The sequence below is a fragment of the Ixodes scapularis genome, unplaced genomic scaffold, assembly GCF_016920785.2.
Source record: "Ixodes scapularis isolate PalLabHiFi unplaced genomic scaffold, ASM1692078v2 PGA_scaffold13__105_contigs__length_92229423, whole genome shotgun sequence".
Taxonomy (NCBI): Eukaryota; Metazoa; Arthropoda; class Arachnida; order Ixodida; family Ixodidae; genus Ixodes; species Ixodes scapularis.
The window spans coordinates 91,367,882-91,390,785 of NW_024609839.1; the positions used below are offsets into that span (position 1 = coordinate 91,367,882).

The window sequence follows — 22,904 nt, forward strand, 5'->3', positions numbered from 1 at the left end:
TCATTACTTTTGTGTTGGGGTAATTTGTAATATCATTTAGATACATTTCAGCCGGCTTGAGCAAAGTAATTATTAATGTAAAGAATTAACGCTTATAATATAAATACAATAAAATAAAATAAAATGGCTTTCATTGTATTCTGACTCAAAGCTTTTTGTTGTATTTTTTTTGTTTAAAAAGATATACAAACGGCATAAAATGTACCATCCAGATGCCTTTTATTTTTTTTTTTTTTTTAAGGCGAAAATTTTGTACGTCTCATCGTTCAGTCAATCTTTAAAGTCCTTGAGCGAAAACACGTCGGCGACACAAAAACGACGAAAATACGCCAAAAGTGCGTCAAAAATCCGTCGTCAGAGGGCGCGCTGTCTTCGGAGGGTCGCTGTCACGTTTACGTGACCACTCAGGCGAATTAGAGTTAATGAAATCAAGAAGGATGACAAAGCGAATTCAAAGGAATCGAAATGAATTAAGTAAATCATGTATTTGTCTTTAATGCATCGGCGCTTGTTCTTTCCCCTTTAAGTCGTTTTAGGAATAATAAAAGAGACACTGTGGCTTTTTCTTTTCTTTTAATGTTGGCAGATACAATTTATAAAAATCGAAAAACTCACGGAGTATAGTGAATGGACACTTCGTCTTGAATTGGTGCTTTTTGCACTAATGCAGACATCAGGAATAAGAGAACTATGTTGAAATTCTGCCCATACATAATTCAAAATTGACATCCCTGACCTTCATCTCCACACTTTTGTAGCCATTTTCGTAGGAATCAAAATCGCCTGTTTTGTACCAGGTAATACCAAAGCCCATGTTATTTTTGGGAACATCACCTTTAAGTTTACGCCCATTAAGATTCGAAAAGCTGCAGCCAAAAGGTGGAAACCACCAGCCACCAGTTTTCAGTGATCCAGAGCAAGGGTCAACCCGATCGGTTTTTTTCGCGACGGAAAACGTGGTTTGGTCGTGGAACGCCAACCCGTCGTAATCGGTACCTGCGCAAGCAAAGTGTGGAGGAATCAATGACGTTGACCACTCCAACATCCTTATACAGGGTGTTTGAAATAAGTTTTACACATTTAACAACAACAATAAAAAGCCGTGAACACTGCACTATTGCGATTTGTGTAGGTGAGTTATGCTCCCAGGGGGACATAAAGTAGGAGACTAATCGTAAAGAAGTCGGGTAATTAACTAAAATTTGTTGATTACATTTTTAAATACTGAATATAAACGTCTGGTTTCAGTCAGAAACTTGCTGAGTGTCATAAAAATGCACTAAATCAGTCCATTTTAGAAATACTTTAAGCACGTGGGAATCGCGGGGATGCGCTACATTTACCCGCTCGTGCAACAGGTGCAAGGCTGCACGGTGCGCGGGTGGAAATATTGACATCTGCCTGTTCTAAGTGTACAAATAAATCCGTGTTTATTTTCACAAAATAAAAAAAAAATGCAGTAACAAATATTAGTTTTCCGACTTTTCGTGACAATTAGTCACAGGCACTACTGGTATATATCATTATTCTAGAAACAAAAATTGAATAACATTGCACAAACCCGCCATATTTAGGCCACGCCTTTCCTCAATGATCGAGGCTAAATAATTTTAGGAGAATTATGCCTTTTTTTTTCTTCATACTAATCAAATTCCTCAAGATTGATCCTGAATGGCCCAAGGAACGAATCATTTAGTAAAAGGAAACCATTCACGCTCGAATTATTTGAGAGAGGAGATGCAACTACTTGCTCGTCTAAGCTACATAGCCCATGTTTTCGCTTCTTCGGATAAGCGACTTCTGCGAAATCGGCGGCACCTAGCGGCTAGAATAGGAAGCTGTGGCGGCAGGTTTGCTCGCAAGACTTCTTGGGGGAATCAAATATTCACAGAGTTTGTCGGTCTAACGACGAAGCGTGAAAGTAAGTAAAAAAATACGCGATGAAAATCGCCAATAATCCTAGACACTTTTTGTGGCACTTCAGAGGATGTGAAAAGTGCACGTGCAAAGCTTTGATTGGCGTTATAGGTGCTCGGACGCCCAAGCGCAAAAATGTTTGACTGCACTGCCGCAAACAAACTGAAAAAAAAATATATATATATATATATATATATATTATATATATATATATATATATATATATATATATATATATATATATATATATATATATATATATATATATATATATATATATATATATATATATATATATATATATATATATATATATATATATATGGGTGGTTTCATCTCAAATCGCGCAGGCAAAAAGGGTCGAATTTTTAATTTTGATGAAAAAAATATATGTTATGGCGCCGTTTCTAAAACCGCAGTCGCCACAAACCGCAAGTTCGTCGGAATTTTCGTTCTCGATTTATAAATTTTTAAAGAGGCCGCGGCGAAAAGCAGTGTTTTTCACACCCGTCGTAGATCGGATGTTTCGCTTGATCTCCCGCCGTGGATTTTCAGTCCACATTATATTAACTTTTTTCAAGCTCTCTGTGGACACATTTAAAAGGCTCCAATACCATAAAATAATTTTAGGCGTTTTGCTTTTTTTGTGTAAAAATGTCAAAACGTCCCCTCGGTCAATTGTTGACGAACTTTGACAATTAATTACTGGTGATCTACTTGGGTTACATCGATATTTTTTATTTCCACGGAGAGCCCAAAATACGCTGTCTATATATATTATAAAATGACTCGGCTGTATAAAATATCCTTTGCGGTACGTTTACGTTAACGTTATGTGACAACCAAAAAGTACCATTTTTTAAATTGACTTTCTCAAAAAACCCATCTTTTATTTTTTTATTATTTTCCGTTAAAATGTACATGTGATAGTTTTCTACACAAAAATCAAGTCGAGAAAGTGTGTATTTTCATTGTATGTTCTATATTTAAGCATCAATATCGTACAAAAACGTGTTTTTACGGCTCGAAATGGACTTGCGAATTGCGCGTCTTCACAAACTTAAAAATATTTTTGCCTTTTCCAACCTTGCCACATAACAATCAAATATAGTAGTTCCACCCTGTTATATTTATTATTTTTTGTATTTTATTATAGGCGGCAAGCTACATCCGAGGAGTTCAAAAGAGAAAGCGACACTTCTTAACAGACCAGCAGGTGTCGTAAATATTTAACGTGTAGGGGTCGGCAGGGACGTCGTATTGATTCGGGGCCCCCATTGGCCCGCATGAACGTCCCGCCCTTTCGGAGCCAGCAGATGACCACGACCTTTCGCGCTCGTTGTGTTAGATAGGACGACCCGTGACAGTAAAGCGAGCAGCGCACCCTGTGTCACGAGGAGTGAAATGGTACGAATGTGTCGTTGACGCGGCGAACAGTGACAGCCACCCAGGAGGAGTCAGTCAGAGTATTGCACAAGGGAAAGCAAAGGAATCGTTGCCTGAAAGGATGAGGACACCACGGCCTTACAATATTGACGGTCAACAACTGTTCTGCCAGCCAAAACAACGCCGCGTGCGCGCTAAAACCGGCGGCGCGGGAAACAAATCCCGCAGACGCACACACGAAGATGGGCCGGTTTCGTTAGGGATGTGGGGAAATTTGAAACCAGCCATCCGTGCATGCGAGAAACGATGCCGCCTGCCTGCCCTAGCTTCGAGCGCCCTATCCTTACCTTGAAACGGCCGTGCTCTCTCTCCGGGGAGATCCGATAGCACCGAAGGGTTACCTATTAAACTTGAGGAAGAAAACGAGAAGGGACTGTTTAAGTTTAATTATCCCCACCAACCCGCTCGTTCTGTCCTGATAAAGTTTTATCTCTTTTGGAAACGGCAAAGCCCGGAGACTGACATTAAAACGAGCGTGTTGGTAAATATACTTCTGTTTGTATTCTGCCCGGAGATATAGTTGGGTCGAAGTCAGCCTCCATGCCAACTATAACCTGCAATGGGAAGGAGCTCAGCTAGTTGGTTGTACATACTTAGATTGTGGAAACCAGCTGAACTTACAGAAAAGGGTGAGGAGAGAAAGGAGAAAAGGCATCCGATCGCTGGACTACCAACTATTTATTAACTCTCGGCTTCGTCTTCTACTGGTCTGGTGGCTGTCCTTTTCACGTCTTCTTCTTTTTCTTTTTTCTTGATCTTCCTCTATCTTCATGGGCATTTGCGTCTCGCAGGAACTTCTTTTCACTTGTTTGTAGGGCAATGGATGGTGAACTGACGCAGTTGTCTTCTTGTTGATCTATGGCTAAGGCCTCAAGTAGTTCTCGGACGAACCGGTCTTTGTGGTGAGCTAGGATGCTTACCGTTTCGAGCTTGGCCTCGCACATGCATTCTCTACAATGAGCTGCTAGATGTCCAGGTGCAGCCAGGTTTCTTAAGTTTGCGGCATGTTCTCCCGCTCGGTCATTTATACAACGTCCCGTTTGTCCAATGTAGTTACGTCCACATGACAGTGGTATGTTGTGTACGACTCCTTTGTCGCATGGAACGTATTTTGTCTTGTGTTTGGTGGTACACCTGCCTGTATTGTTAACCTGGGCTAGATTGACCTTCCTGCACATTGCGTGTGCCGTGTTGGGTGCCGAGCATACGATATTTACGCCGTGTCTGCTTGCGATCTTTTTTAACCTGTGAGTTACCCCATGTATGTATGGGACCACCGCAAAAGGTGAACGGGAGATATGCTTCGGTGGATCAAGGTCGGTGCGTTGACAAGTTCTTTTTATGTTGCGGAAAATCTTTTCGCAAATGGAGGCCAGGAAGGGTTTCGGATATCCGGCCTCATGAAGCCTGGACATTTGGGTTTCAAAGCTTTTTACCATCTGATGGGGGCAAGTCTTTCTGAGGCTGGCTGAAAGAGCTGCAGCAGCGACCCCTTGTTTTACAATTTTGGAATGTTCGGATTCAAAGGGAAGGAACCCTTTCCCCGATCGCACTTCATATCTCCAACACAAATGTTCTGTTTGGAAGTTCAAGGCCAAATCAAGAAACCGTATGGAATTATCAACTGGGAGCTCGTAGGTGAATGTGAGCCTCACGCAGCTTGTCTGGAAATGCCGGAGGGTGGTGTGAAGGCATCCGTCTGCTGTTTCATCAACTCCAGTTGTACATAAAATAAGAAAATCATCAACATACCTGAAAATAGCGGCAACTCGCGGGTCTTTTAAAACTTGCTGTATGGCTACCCCACATCCGGCGAGAAAGATGTCGCACAAATATGGGGCCACTTTTGAACCAATGCACACTCCACTCTTCTGGACATAAGGCCGATTTTGATGGGTTACTACCGTTGCGGACAAATAATACCTTAAAACCTCCAAGAAGGTGTCTAGGCTAACACCTGCTGCATTTTGGAACTCCGCGAGCCCTTGGTTTTCGATGGAACTTCGGAGGACCTGTACAAGCCTTGCTTGAGGAATGGAGTAATACATGTTCTGTACGTCCAAGGAAAACCCCGAGACGATGTTTTTTCCTTGTTCCTCTAGATATGATATCACTCGCTCAGAGATTGGTATGTGGAATGGGTCCGCATGGTGTATTGTGGAAAGATGTTGGGCCAAATACCTTGAAACACATGCTTGCCACGTTTTTTTTTTTTGACACTATGGCCCCGAAAAGTATCCCTTCTTTGTGAGTCTTGGCGGAGAAAAACACCATAAGCTTGTCATTTTTTGCGGCTTTGATCTTGGTGCAAAGGCTGGTTTGTTGATTTTTTTCAAAGAGGTCTAAGATGTGTCTTTTTGCTGCTTTGGTTCGTTGTTCGTCAACATTTATAAAATTCTTGATGATAGCTTGATGAGCCTTTTCTCCATATGCATCTGAACCAAGAACAACAAAACCTCCCTCTTTGTCTGAGACGCATAACTTCAGATCTTTGCTTCGCAATTCGTGAATGGTGGATTTGAAGCTGATCTTTCCGTTGGTCTGGTGTATGAGGTTTTCAAAGGCTCGAATGCCCTCATCAATGATTTGAGGGCCTTTTCCTTGGGGAGCCTTGGCGGCTAATTGCTTTAGGAGAGCTACGTTGTCTGCTGCCTCGAGCTTGGGGGCGATGGCGAACTTGGGTCTTGGGGGCAAAGGCGAACTTGGTTTTTGAACGGAAATATCGTTAAGATCGGAGTTGGGCAATTTAATTCCTATTTATTTATTTTTATTTCCTGTTCCTCTCCGTGACACACTATTTGTGTTTCGGACCGTTTCTGTGTCATCACTTTTGTGTATTACGGAAGTCAAAGGACATTCCCTGGTGACCTGTGCGATGTGGGGTGAACAAACCCCAGTGTTTGGTTTCGGAAAGAATTGTATATAATATATCGACGATGTGGTGACCTTCTTTGTCTTAGTAATATGACAGCTTATAGCTAGTCGTGCTAGTTTACTGTGAAAGGTTTATAAATCGAAACAATACAACGTCTGTGCCCTTTGGTTATTGAAAGTCTACTAGGACTACTGATTTGGTTAGATATGTATCTCGTGGTTCCCGCTCTTATCAAAATATAAAAAAATATTCAATACCACAAAATCCGTTTATAATTGATTACAAAATGCAGAAGAAAATTCAAGAAAACTTTTTCACAATTCATAGAGACGCATGCACACTAAACATCGTAACACCCCTGTGGGTGTAAATGGCTTGTCCTATAACTAACACCCATTTGGGTGCAGCAAAACGCCCTAAAGAAAGGGCGTTATTCCTAACGCCCCTAGAATAGGGTGTTTTTCCCTAACACCCTTAAAGGACGGCGTTATTCCGAACACCTTTGAATTAGGGTGTGATTCCACTGTACGCCTTTTTATTAGGGCGTTATGTCTGCGCAGTACGCCCTCTAAATTGTTTGTATCACCGCCAGAAAGGGAAATAAAAAAGGCGCGATTACCAACACCCATAAAGTAGCGCGTACTAACCCAAAAGAGTGCACGAGAAAATGACTGCAAATGTCTGGTTCACTTTTTATTTTTTAATCAAGGTTCTAACAGGTTCTACAAAATTCCCTTTAGACGATTGCAAGCAGGTCATCTGGCCGCAGCCATGTCTCAGCTTATGCAGGCAAGTGCGTGCAATTACAAGCGTGCCAAAGGGCAAAGCTACGTTCATGCGCACGTCATCAAACTTGGCGAAGGCAAGACTGAAAGAAATAGTTCTCTTTTATCCTCGCAATTCTACCACGACCGACTCGCTTCTAAACCAGTGGCGGTCCGTGCGTGTAAGGTCATGAATATTTCAACCGGGTATTGTTTTATAACCCCTTCAAATTGTACAACCGAAGGCCCTAGTTGAATCTCCAACTGTACTTTTCTTGTGACGTTTATGCTTCCTTGCACTGGTGACGTGGACAAAACTGACAGGCTTGCAAAGACGGTACGACCGGGAGTTGCTATAGACGTAAGCGGCAGTTCATGTTTGTAAACAGTAAAATGGTCTATTGAAACGGAAGCAGGGAGCCTATGTTCGATAAATGTTTCGTTACTCCTAAAAATAAACGTAAGTGGCGGAAGGGACGATATCGCGTTTGATTGGTTAGAGGTTCAAATGACGAAAGTTACCTATTTTTGCCATTTGACCTTCCAACCAATCAAACGCGATATCGTCGCTTCCGTCACTTCCGTTTCTTTTTAAAAGAAATGAAATATTTGTCGAACATAGCTCCCTTGGACTACTATCAGAAGCATGCTTGCAGAGTACTTACAAATAAAACAGCGATCTCATGTAATCCGTGATAGATGCATAATCCGATTCGGCCAGCACAGAACTATCCACAAGCACAATGTCGAGGATGAAGGCGGTCGCTCACAGACAGCGGAAATTTCGCGGTCGACGATGAGCACCTCTTTGTCGTGATAGATGCGTAATCCGATTCGGGCAGCACAAAACAACGCAAACACAATGCCGAGGTTGAAGGCGGTCGATCACATTCAACGGAAGTCTCGCGGCCGCCGATGAGCAGCTCTTTGTCGAAACGCGTCCAACAAATACAGCAGAATAATTCCATGGACTCCGACGAAATAAACGACCATTTCCGTAAAGTTGGCATGGATGTATTCCGGCCGTTCACGACGAAAGATCACGGCCGCGACTCAAACGCACGAAAAACAGGAATACACTGACGGGCGCCCCCCTTTTGTAAACCGGACCTACGTGGCCCCTAAAACTCGACATAACTTGGCATACTGCAAAGACTACGGCCCCAGTAGCCCATCAGCGCGTCAGAGCGAATCACGTGAGAAATTTTCGTCGAAGCGTCCTTGTCCTACGGAGAGCGGTCACGTGTTTTGCGTCACCCCTCTGATTTGCTAGAAGCGGCCTTCGCACTCGCTCACAGCAACACGAAGACACAAAAGAAGGTTTCGAGGCTTATCAGAAGACGAGGTCAAAGGGGTTGGACAAAGCCGCTAATCTCCCTCTGCTGCTTTGTATTGCCACCTGCCCTGCCCAGGGAAGGTCGCGAAATCGGACTCGTCAGGGCTTGCTTTGCGTAGTACAACCTTGAGCGTCTCAAACTGCCACTCCTGTAGACGCGCATGATCTGGTGCGGACCGCGAGATCACAAGATAAATACGAAAAACCATTTTGAACGCCGCCGCCGACGACGCGGTTTCACGTGTACCAAAGAAACACCGGAAAAAACAAAAGCATCGGAAAGCTAGATATTTTGGCGTCATTACGCAGAGATAAGAGTCGCGTCCCTGGGGATGTCATTAATCCGGCACTTTCGATTGTCTTGCGACATTGTTTCTTCTGAGCTACACTCCAAAATAAAGTATCAGTGAAGGTGCTATAAGTAGTGCGAAACCCAGTCATGTGAGTTTGTAATATCCGAAATGAGGGCGCCACAGTTTGTTCAAGTCTTCAGCTTAAAAGGTCTTTCTCAGGCTAAAAGTAAGCAGATTCTATTTCGCTTAATCTTGCTTTGTATTGTTTTTTTTTAACGTCCGATTTTAGGCAGTCAAGAAATAGAAATACCTCGCCGGCATAGCCGATTCACGCAGGACACTCTTGACAGTCAACCATAAAGGGCGCCAAGTACGGTATGTCAGGACAGCGTCGGCGCGACCCATCCCATTTTTCAGATATTGGTTAGACCAAAATAATATCGACACATTCTTTCCGATTAAATACCATAACAGCGCAATAGTGTGTGCTGCCTAGGTTGTATATTTACACGTCTTCTTTTTTTTTTTGCGAGCGGAGATGATTTTTTTTTTTTATAATCAAGGTTGAACGGATAAAACTGATGCACGCGCAAAACGTAATTTTAGGCTCGTGTCGAACGAAGAGTTCAATAGAGGTTGCAAAAACTATTCTCTAGCACTTCCTAATCATACGCGATTCCGTGTGGTGATTAATTATACTCGATGTTTGTACGTTTGTACCGCCGTACTCAACGACAGTTTCACCAAAGCAATAAATATTGCTTTGTATTGTAATAAAGCAATAAATATTTCTTGCATTGTAAACGGGCGATAGGACCACGTCAGGCAGAGATAATCTGCCTTTTGTCCAGTTACCCTTGACCTAGTGTCTAAATAAAAACCAATTCAATTCAATTCAATATGAACGGCTATGAAATCATGGGTATATTTAACAGCATCACCATTACGCCCCGTTCACACCGTGTGGATGAAGGGCGTATAATTCGCCCATACACCCTTTTTACACGATTTCAGACACCATCGCTGCGAGTGGGGCGTAAAGAGGGCGTGTAAAGGGTGTAAAACGTCAGCACACCCTTTTAACACCCACCGATATTCAAAAATCGTGTAAAAAGCTTGTAAAAAGGGTGTTTTTCCTAACCTACACCCTTCTTACACCCTTTTTACACGATTATGGGTGTTAGAATGTTTAGTGTGTGGGTCTCTATGTCTGACTTAGGTGTTGCAAAACAAGGACGTCTTTTTCCGATATTGAGGCCTAAATATTAAACATACAAACAAAATACACACGTTCTCGGCTTGATTTTCGTGTAGACAACTATGATATCTACATTTGAACAAAAAATAAAAAAATAAAAAATGTTTTTTTTAGAAAATCAATTTCAAAAAATGGTACTTTTTGGGTTTCGCATAACATTAACGTAAACGTACCGCAAAGGATATTTTATACAGACGAGTCATTTTATAATACAAATAGAGAGCGTGTTTTGGGCTTTCCGTGGACATACAAAATATCAATGTAACTCAAGTAGATCGCCAGTAATTAATTGTCAAAGTCCGTCAACAATTGACCGAGGGGGCGTTTTTGACATTTTTACAGAAAAAAAAAAGCAAAACGCCTAAAGCTATTTATGGTATTGGAGCCTTTTAAATGTGTCCACAGAGTGCTTGAAAAAAGTTAGTATAATGTGGACTGAACATCCACGGCGCAAGATCGAGCGAAGCATCCGACCCACGACGGGTGTGAAAAACACCGCTTTCCGCCGCGGCCTCTTTAAAAATTTATAAGTCGAGAACGAAATATCCGACGAACTTGCGGTTTGTGGCGACTGCGGTTTTAGAAACGGCGCCATAAAATATTTTTCTTTCACCGAAATTAAAAATTCGACCCTTTTTGCCTGCACCCATATATATATCATTTTTTTAATCATAAGTAAATAATAAGATTTGTTTGATTTCAATCGAATCTATTTTAATTAAACTAAATGTATTTGATTTATTACAAATTAGTTAGATTTAGATCACTGTTTACCGATGAATGCGAATGGACGATAAAATAATGAACTTAAATAAACGTTTAACCGGGCGATATTGCGCGCAAACTACAACGAACAACCAAATCTGTAAACCAATATAACTGTATAGAGCGTCGCGAGCGTCCGAGCGGTCAGAAATGCAGAGTCGGGCGCCGGCGAAAGCGAGAGTGCGTCGCGTCGAAAGGGTGCGAGATAGTCGGCTCGGCTGCGTTCGGATCCTTATCGAGTATACACTCGGTTTCTCAAAGATTCGGCCTAGAATGTTCGGAAGTGAGCTAAGGCGAGACTGACTAGGCAAGGTCGTTCTGGCCTCGTTATCTTTTACACTCGGGGTAAAAGTATACTGGAATATTCTAGATATACCAAGAAGCGTTCCATTTTGGTCATGCATGGGTCAACTCTACTTTAAACTTGGATTGAGCGCGTTGGTAATAAATTCAGAAATATACGAAAGAGTCAGACGAAGAGGACGGACAGGATCTGAGGTCGCAAAGATGTTTGTCCTGTCTGTCCTCTTCGTCTGACTCTTTCGTATATTTTTTAATCTAAAAGTTTGATGAAAACAATCCCCGGAGAAGGAAAACAAGAAGGACAAACGACAAACACAAACCTCCAAACGCAGCTAGGTGACTGGTGAGCGACCGAAAAGATCCGCCTGGTCCCGGTATCGAACCCGGGACCTCTCCATTTCAGGTGGAGCACCCTACCAACTGAGCTAACCAGGGGTTAGACGTCAGTAGAGCAAACGGGTTTTATCAGCTGCCACCAGTCTAACACCAACGAGGGAGAAGCTTGCAATTTAAGGTTATAATTATAATGCAATTAATTGCAAGAGTGCAAGCGAGCTGGACAAGAATGATGAAAATAATCCCTGGAGAAGGGGAACAAGAGGGACAAAGGACTAACAAAAATCTCCAAACACAGCTAGGTGACTGGTGAGCAACCGAAAAAAATCCGCCTGGTCCGGGCATCGAACCCGGGACCTCTCCATTTCAGGTGGAGCACTCTACCAACTGAGCTAACAAGGGTTTAGACGTCAGTAGAGCAAACGGTTTTATCAACTGCCACCAGTTTGGATTTTTTTTTATCTACAGATATATTTTTAAACGTGAAAGATTGGTATTACCTAAATAATAATAAAATATTTTGTTTAGTTTTTTATCTTGCGTTCTGATTTGCTTGCAAAAAGACGTTACGTAACTCACGCACAAGCGTGAGGAAGAAAGAAAACTTAACGCTCCGATTTGTTTAAAATATCACTCATTCTTGCTCGTGTGCTCGTCTTCAGCCCCATATAACTCTTCTGAGGATTCTGGGATTTAAATACAGAAAAATGTTCATGGAAGGAATCAAAGAAAAGACAAACGGTAATTAAAATAGATGTCGGGATTACTTTGGTGCGTAAGGTTAGATTTAAATAGTCACTGCGGAACTGATCTGATTTAAATTACGATATGCATCGTGATTCAGATCATCTTTATTTTCCTTTTCCACACTGAGAAGTACAAATTACTATTCCGATGTCTTAGCTAATATTAGTAATTACCGCGTTTACTGCTGTGGTGCATTTGAGGTGAAACAGTTAGAAGAGAGGTAGTGACGGTCATAGAGGGCTAATAATGGCTGCAGTTACTATCTTTTTGCTAACTTGTTTTTCTAACAGCGTGCGAGTACGTATATTTTTATCATTGTAGAGATTTGAGGTCGCAACTGGCCCGACAATCCGCATCTGGTTGTGATTCTCGAAGAGCGTAACGAGCTTCCCTTTTAGTGGAGTCAGCGCCTGCTCAGAGAAGGTGATAACAAGCGTCTTTTCCCGTTACCATTTAGTTACAGTGATTAAGAGAAAACTCGAAAAGTCTCCGCGGCAACGCATCCACAAATGCTGCGAGGTGGCAGGTCAATGTATTCAAACCCCTCGCAATGTAACTTGAACTAAACGAAATTGCATTAGACGAAAGCTCTGCCTCCTTGTTTAATTAACTGGGGCTACATTTAAAAACATTGAAATAATAGTTCCCCCTCCTCTACTTCCAGGGATTGGGCCATCGGCTGCAGCCTGCTTACCCCCCCCCCCCCCCCTTTCCCTTAATCCAGCGCTGTGAAAGACACGGTTCACACTGAATTTTCTAGAGTTCACACAAACGATCATAAAAAAACCCTGTATGATGCTGGCCGTCACATGCTGAGTAAAAGTTTAAATTTCTGAAGTTTGTTTCTAACCTCATGTGAAGAGCGTCTTTTAAAAGTTCCAGCACCCACCGACTAACGCAGCGCTGCAGGCGACGCGAGAGCAGAGTGCAAGAGGCAAGGTAAAAGCGCCGATATTTACCATTAGGGCTCGTGTAATCGCCGACGGTCAGTCGGTAGCCGTCTTTCTTGGGACCGACTTTAAATTTACCATACTGTACAATAATTGTTTCGTCCTTTAGTGTTGTCAGTTCAATCCTGAGAACTTGATCGCTATTTGGATGGCTCGTGAGGGCATGAATATTGGTGAGCCCTTTAGTGGAATGTAAGAAATACATTCAGGATTAAAACACCAATACATCCTGCAAAGTAAGACTAACTCATAAATGTTTTTTTAAAATTGATTATTTTATGATTGAGGTAAGGCGTAAGATTACCCCTAACATAAGCTGCAGGAATGAGCATCACATTTTAAACCTGAAAGCCAGCAAAGTGTTTGTAAAGACTCGCTGACTTTACTGACCTGGCGTCAGTAAAGTGAACAAAACTGCAGAAATTAGCATCCTATTTTAAATATAAATGCCCGCAATCGTAGGCAAAGTCTCACTGACTTTATTCACTTTACTGACCTGTTGTTTACTAGCAAGAAGCATAGAACAAACCAATCTAAAGATAGTGCATTGAAAAGAAAAATATATTTGAGTAATATAATAACGTTTCACACATTTCTTTAATTCACGATGTTTTGCATATAATTATGTGCACCCATAGCAGTGGGAGCATATAACAGTTCAATAAGTATAGTTCTATAATTGTTTCCCCTCGTGATCAAGATGAAATGTAGGCCAATAACGATTCCACATTTTGTTGTTTTCTGTGTAATGCAAGAATCAGTTTTATGGATCTTTTTTCTTCACGCAATAATACATTTTTATGCAGATGTTTTTTGGTGTTTTTTTTTCATTTGATTGGGGGTAATTGTAGATAAATATGTAACGTCACTGACAGATATGACTTGAGCGTTTTATGTTCACCATTAAATTTAGCGGGAAGGTTTACCACGTCGCGTGACGTTACCATGTGATGTGACGTCACGATGGCACGTGACACCTGTAAACGTATTCTCCATTAAGATGAGTTTGGCGGGATCCTAGGCATGCTTTTCTTATCATTTCTGGTTGAATTTTCTAAGTGAATGCACAAGGATTGGTATAACTTGCCTATCCAGTATGAAGACGCGCCTCCGCGAAATCCTTCTTCATAGTCTTTTTCCGATTTCTCGAAGCCATTGCCCTCAAGTTCGTCCCAGGACCGACGTTGGATCACCTGGATGTCGATTGAGGAGTAAGCACAAAATCAAGCTTGTTTCTGACTTCTTTATGCTTATGCGAAGTAATGATATTTATACCCCAAAGTACCCGATCCTCTACCGCCTGGTTCGGGGAACCGCACAGACACGTTGAAGACGTCTGGCAAGGGCGGTCTTGGGGCCCGGGGCGCCCACCTTGACGTATTCATATTTTCCCGAGCGACATATTGCCGAAAGCGCAGCTAGCTGAGTAGGAAACGCGCCCGTGGCAGAATGGTTATCGGGCTCGGCTCCTACGCAAAGAGCATAGGTTCGATGCCTGGGAGCGGATTTACCTTTTTGTTATTTCTGTAAATGTCGCGTTTTGGTGTATTCGAGAATTTTTTTGCTAATTCGAGGTCGGAATATCCTACACAGTGAAAGTTTTTACACCCTTAAGGGTGTAGATCAGATTGTCCCAGGGCTAACACCCTTAGGGTGTTCAGGCAAGCACCCTTTATAGTGGGTGCTTGCCCAGCACCCTTGGCGAAGGGTGCTTGGCATGGAATGGGCGCCCGCTGCGGTGGCCCAGTGGATTCTGGGCCACCCCAGCCAAACCAGCGCCGGGAGAGTATTACGCGACGTTTTGGTTGTTCAAGGTCACAAGATGCTCTCTTGACGCTGGATTGGCCGGGATGGCTGGTAGATTCCGCCCCGCTCGGACGAAAGGTGAAATGAAGTACAAGCCCAAGTGAAAATTTTATAAGAATGTGTCCAATACACATATCAGAACTTGTAAATTGTACAAAAATTATAAAAGGTATTCATATTCTTATATTATTGTTATATGAATTACAGCTTATGTTTACTTTTACAGTTTTCACTTAGGGGGATTGAAACTTCACCACATACGAGGCACGTGATAAAGAAATAATGAGTCACACTGAGCAGAACTCACCTCATGAAGAAGTATTACAAAAGAGCTCCTTGCAAGCCACATCATAACCCCGAGGACAACTGGGTAGTGCTACGGCGTCCCCCTTTCTCGAACTCTAAGTGAGCAATCAGTGGCCCCAAACATGGTACTGCACGGCTGAACCATTGCAAGCATCACGGGCTGCCACAAACGAAGCACGTGGAGCTTTCCTGGTTGGATAACACGTGACATGTTTTGTTTGTCTCAGAGGATTGCAGGAAACAAGCTTCGCTTATCACTTGTCCCCTTATGCGCATCAGTTTACTAATTGGAGGCATGGTAGAGGGGGTGGTTTAGCTTTGACTGAACCAGAGCAGTATTTCAGTAAGTGAAGCCCACTACATCAATGAGAATGTGTTAAATTTAACATTTATTGAACCGTAAGAGACAAATGAAAAATACAATGCATGCCATTCCATGACATAAATAATGCTATCTGCAAACATTTAATGAAAATATCACAGAATGAACTCGCACTTTACGTCAAAAAAGCGAATGTTTCAGAAGACGACGCTATCCTCTTGCTCATGTACAAGTAAAATTATAAAATTCTGGAAGACGACTATGGATGAGGAACTTGTACAGCTAAATATTTAAGCACCTCACCTACAGGAGGTCAGCATAAGCTATCACTGAAAGTGCCCGACGTTTAAAGTTAGAAAAAGAAACATACCTTTCATAAACCCTTCTATCATTCGTTCTGTAAGAAAAATAAAATTGACCTGATAATACTGACGAAAAAAGTGCATTATACGCTTTTAAAACGGCTCACCAAAATATCTCTTCAACCACACACCTGTCTGCATACTTTGTTCAAAAATTTAATTACGACTGCCCTTCGAGTTGTGTCACTCAAGCCAAAAAAAAATCCTCTCCAGAGCAACCGCGTGCTGAAGGCCTTGCGTTCGTACTGGATGCTGAACAGCCAATATACTGCCAACAACATGCACAGCCCCTCTCAGCATTAAAAACGGAGAACAAGCGCTCACGACCCACAACAAGGTGAAGAAAGTCTGCACCGTCCAGCTCTTGCTTGTTGTAGAGGACACATGGTGCCGGTGGAATGTTCTCGTCCTGCGTTAGGTAAAAGAAAAAAAGAAAAATGCATTTTAATGTAGAAGGCCAAAACATGTTTGCTCTTATCAACTGCTATTATTTGCTGCAGTTAAGGCCATGAGCATCAGCCTCCACACAGGCATAGAGTGCTTATGTGTGAACAAGTAACCGGCGTCTGCAGCAATGTAAAACGAATGAAGAATTACAATCCGGATAACATCTCGACATGAAAGTATTGCGATATAATCTTAGGGACACTTTTGAGTATCTATTTCTGTACCAAGATGCATTTGGGAAATCTATTTGTATTTCAGTAGTGAAATACTTTTCCGATGTACACTATGATACGCTGCTAGACTGATGTATTTTGCTACATTTATTGCTGAGAATGGGCTGACAGGTTTGGAGATAAAAAAATAGAATCCACGCCACGAATCGGACGCATCACTGGTTCATTTTCGCAATGAGTGATTTTTTTGCTTTGCTATCAGATTTTGCTTCTACAGCGGCCGCTTTTCTTTTTGCAAACAGCGGCCTCCCTGTGAAAGTTTGAGGTTATTGTTTGGATAAGAGGACACCAACAAATGCACAGATGAGAAACAATATGTCCAAAAAGGTGAGAAAACAAAAAGCAGGGACGTTTGGGCAGACACGCTTTGTCAGGCGGTCTCATCGGTCGCCAGCGTTCTTTGGGTGCGATAATGGGTTCTTATCGGTATCAGCGAACATGACCAAGGGAAGGCAAGTTTCAAGAAGAAAACGGGACAAACACCAACAGAAGGCAGGGAGCTCCGGTGCTACAATATATGTCGGCCACGAACACACTTTTTTCACCTCGCCACCCTACATTTAAGAACCGTATAGGGCTGCCGACTGACCATAATTGTACATGATGATATTTGTCCCTTGGCTAATGTTAATTTTGCTTTCTCCTCCACAATCAGCAAATAAAGATGAGGGTTGCAAAAAACAGGAAACATAATAATGTCTCGTATGTAGCCGTGAAAAATAATTTTCATGAGCTACATTTTATGTACAGACACCGGCCATATGAGCTCCCCCGTCCGAACACCAATCGGTGCAGCGAAAATCCAGCATGCAGCGCGTCAAGCGTGGCAAGGTTGACGGCTGTGATTTTCAACGGTGGAGGGGGTGATTGCACACAAACAGGTGCTCGTGATAATATATTTCTACAGCTGTCTATGAGACAATGTTGTGTTTGCGCCTTGCTGTACCCCTCGAATTCGTGACAGACGAAGGTGTTCTGAAAAAATATACAGTGAGCTGTAATATTGTTGAAATTTGGGCTAGTTGGTGAAACATGTTTACCGGTAAAACAGAACGAACAAGGACATTCTACAGAGAAGATGTACGTTGACGGAGCGCTGACTGTCAACTGTTCATTTTTAAAGAAACGCCCAACGGCTTGGTCACACCAAACAAAAATTACACCACGACACATGATCGTCACAAGTTAAAACCCCTCAAAAATGCCAACTCACAATCACAAAGATCTATCGAAGGCACGCTGACACAGTTGTCTTTGAACTTGGAATCGTAAAAGGCCTCAGTTATCTCTCTAGTTCGTTGGTGACTGTGTCTTCCCAGGACCGTGGTATCTTCCAAAACCGCAGAACAACCACATCTGTCGCAGTGAACCGCCATATTCCCTGACGGAGATGCCCTAATCGAACACGCGTGTTCACATAATCTATCATTAATGCAGCGACCGGTCTGGCCGATGTAACGTTTTTATAAGTCAGGGGATTACTTGTTTTATGCTTCTTATCATATGCGGCCCTGACAACCGATCCCCTCTCCACCCTCACACATAAACGTCCCAGCTTGGCCGGTGGTGAGAAAACGACAGGACCATCGTCGCGTTGCGCTACTTTCTTTAACCTATGCGCCACCTTATGGATTTCTGCGTAGAATTCCTACCCATAACTACCTCCGGATTTCTCACCCTCCTCAAGAGGCACTCAGTCACACCTACCAGGAAATTGCCAGGACAGCCGCCCTCCAAACGTTTGTTATGGGTAGGTAGTCTACGCAGAAACCGGTGGTGGTGCCTATATCCATAAGGTGGCACAGAGGTTAAAGAAAGCGCAACGCCACAATCTTCCGGTTGTTTTCTCAGCACCGCCTAAGCTGAGATGTTTATGTGTGAGGGTGGAGAGGGGATCGGTTGTCAGGGCCGCACGTGATAAGAAGCATGAAAACAAGTTTGTCCCTTGCGTGGGTCTGTGTGTGTGTGTGTGGGGGGGGGGTCTACAGTAATTCCCTGACTTGCAAAAAAGTTTACATCGGCCAGACCGGTCGCTGTATTAATGATAGATTATGTGAACACGCGTGTTCGATTAGGGCATCTCCGTCAGGGAATATGGCGGTTAACTGCGACAGATGTGGTTGTTCTCCGGTTTTGGAAGATACCACCGTCCTGGGAAGACACAGTCACCAACGATAACGGAGGCCTTTTACATTTCCAAGTTCAAAGACAACTGTGTCAACGTGCCTTCGATAGATCTTTATGATTGTGAGTTGGCATTTTTGAGGGACTTTAACTTGTGACGATCATGTGACGGTCATGTGTCGTGATGTAATTGTTGTTTGGTGTGACCACGCCGTTGGGCATCTCTTTAAAATAAACAGTTGAAAGTCAGCGCTCCGTCTGTGTACATCTTCTCTGTCCTGTGTCCTTGTTCGCACTGTTTCACCCGTAAACATATAATGAGCTGTCTGCGCCAAGAGAAGAGCAATTTCGGTGGCCCAAAAAGTAACCTGCGGCTGCTGGATGACTTGATGTAAACGGACCTAGAATTCGCAAGCTTGTAGAGAGGTGCAGAAACAATGTGATATCAAACTGAAAAGTTAATCATCTCAAATCATTATCCAATTTAAGCCCAAATTCTATGATTCGCACATGCCTATTATTTTCAGTACGAAGCCAAAGACAAACCAAGTAGAAGTCCGTTAAATTTATTGCCGAATAGAATATATTTTGAGTACCACACTGGATGCTTTGCTTATGTTTGAAAGGTTGCGATAGAAAATGCAATACTTTAATTGGGTGAAAAGCAAAGCTTTGTAACAATTATGTGCATGATTACATTCTACAAGTCGTTTTACATGTAGACAGCATTCAATTTGAAAGCTAACAGAATTTAAAAAAAAGGCCGTGAAAGTTATGTCAATGTCTTCTTCACTGTGTGTTCGTGGGACTCGGCGGACATTAGTAAAGGGGATAACCGTCACAGTATGCTGACTAATTGACCGAAATCTGTTAGCTTTGTAATTAATGGCTTTATGGGCCACGTTGCAACTGCAGTGTTAAAAGTCAGTCAATATTAAAGGCTATCCCGATTTAAACAATTCACAAAAAGTCAAGCGGCTTCGAGATATTCATTGTCCAACTTTTGCGTTTTTAATGTCAGATGCAGGAACCGAGCTCAGTTTGATCTCAAGAATTGGTGCCATTAATGGTGGGTAGAAGAATGACCGTCCTACCAGGCACGTCGTCACTATCTCGACAGTGTGTCCTTGGTGGATGCATCAGCGTCATACTTCCAAGATAGTGAAGGTGCGTTCGAAGCCACGCCATCCTCCTGAGGTCTTCTGAGCGCAAGATTTTGGAATTGGGCGACGAAAAGGCAGATTTTTAGCATTGAATATCTCGAAACTTGTTGCCATTCGCAAATTGTTTCAATCGAGTGAGTCTTTAATATTCACTGCCTTTGAAACTAGAATTGAAACATGCCCTATAAAATCATTAATTAAAAATATGAAGACATTTTGGTATATTAGTTATGATTAACATATTGTGACGGTTATCCGCTTGTCTGATGTCCTCCGAGCCCCATAAACACACCGTGAAGGTGGCATCCAAGTACCAATCACGCTGTTTTAAAATTTTGTTCCAATCAAAATATAAAGTTTTTTGTGTATATGTATAGATAAATACCGGGTGCATGTGCATGCAGCCGGGCATCACCCCACTATAGAGATCCGCTTTTTCCTTACGTAAAACTGGATCAAGCTGGACAAGGCCAGTTTTACATTAACCTGCAGCACGCCATGTACCAAGGACCGCCAGAAATGATTGCTCACCTCATAAAACACTCTGTACGGCTTGAAGAGAGTGGCTTGCAGTCTGTGACGCTTAGGTATACCCACTTGGTTCAGCTGGGACCTGGAATTAATTTTGATACAGCTCCCAAATACCACAAAGTAACAAAGAGAAAGCCAGTAATACATAAGCCTACAGCACGACAGGTCCCAAGGACTGCTAGAAATTCTCGCTCACCTCATAGAACACTTCATGCGACAAAACCGACATTAACGACCGATTGAACTTAGTATAAATGTTGCAGAAAAATAAGGATCTGTATTCAGCTGCATCAAAACGCGTGATCTAATGTAATAATTGTGTGTTCTTATAGAACACTACTGAAATAATTTTGACTAAAGAGGATGACCACAACTTAAGTATATACTGAAAGAATCAATAACAATGATGAAACCTAGGAATCTGCTGAATGCCTTCCCTGTGTTTCGCCATCGAGTGGAAAACGTTTCTTGGCCTATATTTATTTTAGAAACAGGCATGATATCCGTATGTGTTTTTTTAATCTTAATGTTCCGCATGATATTTTCTATATTCTAGGTTGAAAGCTCAAGGGCATTCTCTGTTGTTTGTTTAATCAAATTTACCCAGATGTTAGTAAGTTGCTTCTATGCGTTTACTGTCCTTGGGTATACTAGTGGTTGTCAACAGTATAACACTGTGAGGTCCAGGAAGAAATTCCCTTTGTAGAGGGGTGGTAAACAGAAGAGTAATTGTAAAGATCGATTTCATGTCTTCCCCTCCGTTTCCTCTTTTGGGTCGCCTATTCCTTTTTTGTATATTAAAACTCAGCTCTGTTTAGCACTTCTCTGCGTTTGTGTTATCCTTCAGAGAACCAGTCTTAAATACATTTTTCGTGTTTAGCCTGTATAGCTAGCTTGGACCCTCGTTTTTGTTTCTGCTCATTAATCAATGACTGTAGGATTCAACTGTAAGCACAGTGTTCATGCATACAAATAAATAGCAGCATACTTTTGTTGACTAGGGGTGCTAATAATTGGACCAGTTGGTAGCCAATAATTAAAAAGAAATCATGAAGAATATGGAAACAGAGGATACGAACGGAACACAGCACTGTGTTGATCTCCTCCTTGTCCGTGCGATTCACACTCCGTGTTCCTAATAATACATTTTTTTTAATATTTTCTGCTTGGTATCATCTGTATAGGGGTTCACTGAACGACTGACCTGCCATTGCATTCACTTTAGGGCAGCTCCCCCTTCCTCATGGTGCCATCGTTGAGGAAGTGCTTGACGGGCGTCACTGCCACTCTTGTGGTGCATTTCCCTAGGATCCCGTAGGTTCCAAGCTGCTAGCCAAACTGAGTCAGCCCTGCCAGCCCTGTAGGAAATGTCAATTCCACTCAATTAGACGTAGACACCCACATTTTGCGTGTACCTGAAAGAAGCTCTAACAGAAAGGAAACAATATGACTCGCCCTTTTTGAATGCATTCTTTTCTTTCGCTGAGAATATACATACAAGTCATACGCTATTTTACATTCAGTGTTGCGGCTTAATTTATGAAGAGCACGTTTTTTTTATTTATTACTATTGGCTATTAGACTTTGACAGAAAAAATATCCGGGCGAGTTGGCACGGTGGTAGTCTTTCAACTCGATCGAATATTCAGGTTTGACATTAGCGTTTCAGTTAATTTTTTTCCACCTTTTTCATGCTTTTTCTAGCTGCTCTGCTTATTGTGAGGGCTTTCGCCACCACTCTACTCTGTTTCATACATAGCGTGCAACGGTGTCAAAGGTACAGATGTGGTGCGCATAAAAAAAAACTAAAAAAAAATGTTACTCCGCGCGTTTCGTGGACGAGTGGTACAAGGCGCTGCTGTGGCGATACCGACGTCTCGGTAGCGGTGGTTCAAACCCACTTAACGCGCAAAATATTTTTTTCGTTTTTAGACATACATTTTATGCAAGATTGTGCGCATTGCCAAACTGCATATTTCAATTCCTACTTTCTTCTTGCTTTTTATTTATAGATCGCCAAGAGGCCCCATTTCTACCATCTGCTCTGCCGCTTTGCAAGTGTTATTTGCCTCCAGCTCCGAGTTATATTTTTCTTTCGTGCAGCGTGGAATGAGGAATCGCACTGATAGCAGCCTTGTCCCAAAATTTATCTTAAGACGTTACTCGACAATAGTTGTGGCCTCTACAATCAGAATGTAATTAAATGCAAAGGTGCCAGCGCGCTTGTCCTTCGTCCCTCTTGTTCCCCTTCTCCGTGGATTATTTTCGTTGACTTGTACAGTTTATTTTGAAATAGCTGTCAAGGGTAGGAATCTCCCTCTCGGGGTACTTGCGATGCACCTTCAGGCGAATGGTGTTGTGTGTAAAATCGTCATGCTTGACGGTCCCCGTGATCGAAACTTTTACGTTGCGAGGTCTTCGCTTCGGGGACGCCACCTTGCCAGATAGACGCTGCGCCTTGCACTTCGCGACAGTACGGGCGCACACTCCGGTGTTGTTACTGACCGTCGCCAGGACTTCACGACCGATCCAGGAAAGGCGTTCTTGTACTCGCGTACACGTTGGCGATCACCTGCTTGCACTCTTTCGAGATCTCCGCACAAAGAATCTTCGAAAATAT

The 22,904-nt window shown here is 42.5% G+C and overlaps 1 protein-coding gene and 2 non-coding genes across 3 annotated transcripts in view; all 3 read right to left on the bottom strand.

Moving 5' to 3' along the window:
• Positions 1-554: 554 nt before the first annotated feature.
• LOC120845910 (ficolin-2-like) overlaps positions 555-22,904 on the bottom strand; it is a 44,949-nt gene continuing 22,599 nt past the window's right edge. The window contains exons 3-5 of the mRNA XM_040217473.2: positions 14,078-14,183; positions 13,000-13,170; positions 555-996 (exon numbers count right to left, since the gene is read on the bottom strand). Of these exons, the coding sequence (XP_040073407.1) occupies positions 689-996; positions 13,000-13,170; positions 14,078-14,183 (585 nt within the window). The 3' untranslated portion in view covers positions 555-688. The remainder of the gene's footprint in view (positions 997-12,999; positions 13,171-14,077; positions 14,184-22,904) is intronic.
• Positions 11,320-11,392, bottom strand: Trnas-uga. The gene has a single exon. It is a non-coding gene; the product is annotated as a tRNA-Ser (tRNA).
• On the bottom strand, positions 11,621-11,695 carry Trnas-uga. Its single transcript has one exon. It is a non-coding gene; the product is annotated as a tRNA-Ser (tRNA).